At 40.7% G+C, this 5,734-nt stretch overlaps 1 protein-coding gene across 1 annotated transcript; it reads left to right on the top strand.

Annotated features, from left to right (window-relative positions):
- The first annotated feature begins 992 nt into the window (after positions 1-992).
- On the top strand, positions 993-5,210 carry LOC127809873 (protein DETOXIFICATION 29-like). The gene is made up of 8 exons (XM_052349026.1): positions 993-1,528; positions 1,666-2,207; positions 3,557-3,643; positions 3,764-3,820; positions 3,930-4,168; positions 4,324-4,442; positions 4,608-4,694; positions 4,818-5,210. Exons 1-8 carry the CDS (start codon positions 1,160-1,162, stop codon positions 4,893-4,895), a joined length of 1,578 nt encoding a protein of 525 aa, XP_052204986.1. The 5' UTR covers positions 993-1,159; the 3' UTR covers positions 4,896-5,210.
- The last annotated feature ends 524 nt before the right edge of the window (positions 5,211-5,734 follow it).

The raw sequence follows: 5,734 nt of genomic DNA, 5'->3' as shown, positions 1-5,734 counted from the left end.
CAAGTAATTATTCCATCGTTATTTTTTGTTAAAAATATTAAAAGAAATACTTACTTACACTTAATATATAAATGAATCCATAAAAAGTTATTTAATCAAATCATTCAATATTTTTTAAATTTGACTAGACAAAAAAATTAATTAACAAAATCCAAAAAATAGTTAACGATGGAATAAAATTAAAAAATCCACCTGTACTTAACGCCGAGTTAACCAAATATCTTAGAATATTGGGTTCTACGGTGCATGTCTCAGTTTAGATAAAAAGTCTGAAGCCACTGCTCCCAGGCCCAGCGGGAAAGTGGAAGAGAACAGTGAACTGGGTTTGTTTGGAAACAGTGGACAATAATAATATCGGCAAATAGCTGCGAATCACGTGTTCCTGGTTACAGCCTAGCCAAGGGTGGTCTACCACTTGGTTAATATATATATATATATAGCTATATATTATTACTATTGACAGACAACAACTAATGGCGTGAGTTTCTTCCCATTTCTTATATACACGCATCTGAGAAGTTGTGATGAATGATTGAAGTTGTGAACATAAAATATATAATAATCATTCAGCAATGAGAGCAGCAATGCAATGGACCACGTGATTGAGTCACCTAATTAATAAACGAGCTAGGGAAGGAAAATCAAAGTCCGTGCCAATTGCCGATTGCCAATTGCCATGCTGCCTGCCGTCCATCCACTTCCACTTCCACACCAATATTTGAAAACTATATATGCCGTACAAGCCATGGTATCACGTGATTTAAAATAGTGACAACTTTTTCATCAATCTCTCTCCGTCTCCTTCGGAAAAGGTATGGGGAAATACATTTAGGGAGGAGGGTTGTAGTAATAACTTGTTTAAAACAAGTTTAATAAATGTAATTTGGCTTCATGTACATTATTATTATTATTATAACCACGTGCACCGTGCTTTATATATATAATTGTGCTTTAGCTCGGCCTCGGCGGATTTGATTGCCAGCAAGTGAGGCCGGGCCACTGGCTACCACTAGCAGCCTGGCACTATGACCAATATTTTAATAAATACCCCTTTTTTACTACTATCTGACTCCTGAATAAATCAGAGGCAGAGGATACGTTTCCGCCGTCGAAACAAATTTTGGAAAACCTCAACTCTCTCTCTCTTTCTCTCTCTGCAATGGACGGAAGCAACAAGGAGCCGCTTCTCCGGCCGAGGCACGAAGAAGAAGAACAAGAAGACGTAGACCAGAAGGGGCTTCCGCCGCCGACCCTTCTGGCGCAGTACTCCACCAGTTCCTTCTACGCCTCCTTCATCGCCGACGAGCACGACATCAAGCCCATCAACGGCACCAAGGACTTCTTCAGGGAGTTCTTCACCGAGTCCAAGAAGCTTTGGTACCTCGCCACCCCCGCCATCTTCACCTCCCTCTGCCAGTACTCACTCGGCGCCGTCACCCAGGTCTTCGCCGGCCACCTCGGCACCATTGCTCTCGCTGCTGTCTCCGTTGGAACCTCGGTCATTTCCGGGTTCGCCTTCGGCCTCCTGGTAAGTTGCCGTTTCACCCATCTTCCTCTCTGTAACACTACAGTTCCTCATCTAAAAGGTCCACACTACTGAACTACGGATTCCCCGGTGATGTTCTGTGAATCTGTGTCTGATATGATTTTGATTTATTGAAATAGATGGGAATGGGGAGCGCTTTAGAAACGCTCTGCGGCCAAGCTTTCGGAGCAGGGCAGGTGGACATGCTGGGAATATATATGCAGAGATCATGGGTTATCCTGATCACAACCTGCTTGTTGTTGATGTTTCTGTACATTTTCTCGACGCCGATACTGCTGTTGATCGGCCAGGAGCCAGAGATTTCAAGGGCAGCCGGAATGTTCTCGGTGTCGATGATTCCGCAGCTGTTCGCCTACGCGATGGTCTTCCCGCTGGCCAAATTCCTGCAGGCGCAGAGCAAGATGCTGGCCATGGCGGTGATCGCGGCGGTGGCGCTGGTCTTGCACACGTTTTTCAGCTGGTTTTTCATGATGAAGTTGGGGTGGGGGCTGGCCGGAGCGGCGGCGGTGCTCGACACCTCGTGGTGGTTCATAGTGGTGGCTCAGCTGCTGTATATTCTGAGCGGGACCTGTGGGCAGGCTTGGACTGGATTTTCATGGATGGCCTTTCATGATCTCTGGGGATTTGTCAGGCTTTCCCTCGCTTCAGCCATTATGCTCTGGTTAGTCTCCCTTCTCACTAATTTGCTCTATAAACATATTTCTCCATTTACCGTCTTCATTTCTCCATATTTCTCCATTTACCACCGATTTTGCCTTTTTACCATCTCCAATGGGACGGCAAAACATCACACCAAAATTGGTGTGATGAAATTATGGCCAAATTGCCCCTCTCATTTCCATGTAAAAAAATATTATCCCTATTATATACTCTCTTAATTTTGTTTTAATATGCATAATTATTGATTTTGATTTTAATTTGTGTATTTAATTTGACTAATATTTTTAATAACATAATAAATTAAAATTAAATAAAAAAATTATAATTATTTAACAACATAAAATAAATTATGTCATAAAACTTCAAAAGTTGAGAATAACATCAACAATAACACTATTTATTTGGTGTAAATTGAAATAAATTAATTATTATGAATTAAAGAAATAAGGAAATAGAAATAACACTATTCATTTGGTGTAAATTTTAGTGTAATGGGTTGGAGATGACTTGATAGGATAGTGTGAAAGTTACATCCTTTTAGTGTAAAAATTACACCATTTTGAAGTTTTGGGTTGAAGATGGTCTTAGGGATGCAAAATATATGTACACGATCCCTTACCCAACTCAAAACTGCCATAAAATTAGTGGGCTCGTGTTTCAGTTAAATGGGTTGGGTTCAGCTCGTATTTTGCAAAGAAGAGAAGTCTCATCCACTAAGGACGCATAATCTATTTGGGTTGAGGATGAGTCCTAATAGGTACAGTAAGGTCGTGCTCGTGCAAAGGTTTGTGACTTGCAAGTCAATGTTGCAGTTTTTCTACGAAATAAGTGCAGCATTATGCGAAAACTACTCTCCCAAGCCGTGCAAACGGGAAATGTTGTGGATTGGGACCCTTGTCATTATCTGTATTCAATATTTGATTGCGTGATGGAAGCAGATGTGTTGTGTTGAATCGATGGACCCCAAAGAATACGGAGAAAGGCTAGTGACATGAAAGAGGCTGTCCCATTTATTATACCCACGAGAATTGAAATGCTTGCAACATGAAAGTGGCTGTTCCATTTATACCCACGAAAATCGAAATGTTCAAGAAGAGTAGTTGGTCGATCTTCTATGGATAATACCTTAGCAGTTCTTTAAATACTATAACCTGCCGTGGATTTGAACACCATAAATGCCACATTTATTGGCAGCGAAGAGTATCAATTCTAGATGGATAATGAATTTTAAAATATTCTTTTTTATTTTTTTTTATTTTGAATAGATAGATAATGATATATGCAGCTAAGCTTATGCCTTTAAGAAAATAATTGGTTTTAATGTGTACATTTGTCTGGGCATTGATGCAGCTTGGAGTTCTGGTATTTCATGGCGTTGATTCTCTTTGCCGGGTACTTAAAGAATGCAGAGCTTGCTGTGGATGCCTTGTCCATCTGGTGAGTTAAATCGTCTTCCATGTCGCTCCTCACCATTTTAATTTTGATCTTGTGTTGATGTTTTACAGAACTTATTCCATTTTGATTTATCTCTTAACATTCTTGACATTGGTCTTGCAGCATGAACATATTGGGTTGGGCAGTGATGATTGCTCTGGGATTCAATGCAGCCATAAGGTAGAGAAATCCTCCATGAGTTTCCCCTTTTCTTACCCAGAAAAATTTGGTAAGATGCTAAGAACATTTAGCATTGTCCTTACAAGATAATTTTTACCAAAAATTGCAGCGTAAGGGTGTCCAATGAGCTCGGTGCTGCACATCCAAGAACTGCAAGGTTCTCGGTTGTGGTGGCGACCATAATGTCCTTCCTTGTCGGCCTCTTTCTGGCGATGATTCTTGTTATCTTTCGATACAAGTACCCAGCCTTGTTTTCAAGCAGCCTGGAAGTTCAGGACCTTGTGTACGAGCTCACACCATTGCTAGCGGTGAGCATCGTAATCAACAGCGTTCAGCCCACTCTATCAGGTATATATTTGATGGGAGTTGCCTCTTCTGGTTCTTAAGCTTCGTCTTTGTTGGATGGAGACCACTTTAAATGTCTGTTGTTCTTTTTCTCTTGACATGTATGATCTGATCCTAACAGAGACAATATGCTAATGAACGAGGATGCGTTTTTGCAGGAGTGGCCATTGGAGCAGGGTGGCAAGCATATGTTGCCTATGTGAACATAGGCAGCTACTATTTGTTCGGAATTCCCTTTGGTATCATAGCCGGCTACGTCTTGGACATGGGTGTCAGGGTAACTATGGCGGCCCTTTCAACAATTATTTTGTTTTTTTTCTTAAAAATTCGAACAAAACTGCCTGGAACTACTATATATTAGGTTTCTCAATAATCTGAAGTTTCTACACGTTAGGAAACCTCAAGCTCCTCAAGCTAAGCGTAACCGGTTGTTCTGAATCAGGGTATTTGGTACGGGATGCTGTCGGGAACGATCCTACAAACGTGCATATTATTTTGGATGGTTTATCGAACCAACTGGAAGAAAGAGGTAAGTTGTCAATTTCTGAGTAGGCCTCTTTCATCTAAATAAATACGATCATCTCTCCCGACTCTCTCTCTCACTCACAAAAATGGGTTTTGACAACTGAATTTGAATTTGGTGGGAATGCAGGCTTCGATCGCCGGGGACAGGATCAAGCAATGGGGAGGAGAAACGCATCCACGAAAGAGCCAGAAGAATGCTGACTGATGAAGCAAGGGTGGTGAAGTAGTAGAGGAGGAGGAGGTCAGCCAAGGAAACAGTTTTGGCAATTGAAGAAATGAAGAAGGGTCGTTGTTGGATCGGGTCGGGTCGGTCAATTATATATATGCTTCTCCTAGATAGAATGCACTGCTTCCAGCAAAATAAAGCAGAAAAATACATAGGCTTGTTGGAGGTTTTGTATTTCTGGCTGGGAGCGTTGCGTTGGATTCATTTTGCAATTGAAGTTGTTATTCTTTCATATATAGCTCTCTCATCTCCTGATTCAATCCTCATTCTATTTATTTATTTATTTAAATCCTACCCAAAGTTAAGTCGTCATACCAACAAAAGACTTTCAAATGGTAAATAGTTTTTCTCTAGAGGCCTGGCATTAAAGGCAAGTTCCGCACAAAAGGACAATCTTCTCTTCTTTGGCATTGACTGATCGTGCAGCCTTTGCGGGGCAGTAGAGGAGTTGACCAATCACCTATTTTTTCACTGCCCAATTAGTGTTGTATGGTCCAATATCAGGGGCTGATTGGGTATCTCACGTGCTATTGTCCACTATCACTAGTGCAGTAAAATGGATTAAGAAGAAAGCCAGGAATCTCTTGGCTAGGTAAAGTTAAAGAAGATTGTTTTGACAGGTTTTATTTCTCATTTTGAGCATATTTTTAAGATTAAAACTTATGTATAGGGAGTTATTTATACTTTATATCCTCAAATTTTAGTCTATTGGAATTCTTTTCTCTTGGGCCATTTGTCTTGACCTTATTTGTATATTTGTCCTAGATTTTGTACACCCTCTTTAAGTATGAGGGGGTACAGTAACAGGTAAATTGAAT

This window comes from Diospyros lotus, chromosome 9 (assembly GCF_014633365.1).
Source record: "Diospyros lotus cultivar Yz01 chromosome 9, ASM1463336v1, whole genome shotgun sequence".
Lineage (NCBI taxonomy): Eukaryota > Viridiplantae > Streptophyta > Magnoliopsida > Ericales > Ebenaceae > Diospyros > Diospyros lotus.
The sequence above is the reverse complement of the archived record's forward strand: the minus strand, read 5'-3'. Positions and strand labels throughout refer to the sequence as shown.

Excerpts from the sequence above, each read along its gene's own strand:
- LOC127809873 (XM_052349026.1), top strand. The coding sequence starts at position 1,160 with ATGGACGGAAGCAACAAGGAGCCGCTTCTCCGGCCGAGGCACGAAGAA. Across the intron at positions 2,208-3,556 it reads GCTTCAGCCATTATGCTCTG|CTTGGAGTTCTGGTATTTCA; the intron begins GTTAGTCTCCCT and ends GCATTGATGCAG. Across the intron at positions 4,443-4,607 it reads TCTTGGACATGGGTGTCAGG|GGTATTTGGTACGGGATGCT; the intron begins GTAACTATGGCG and ends GTTCTGAATCAG.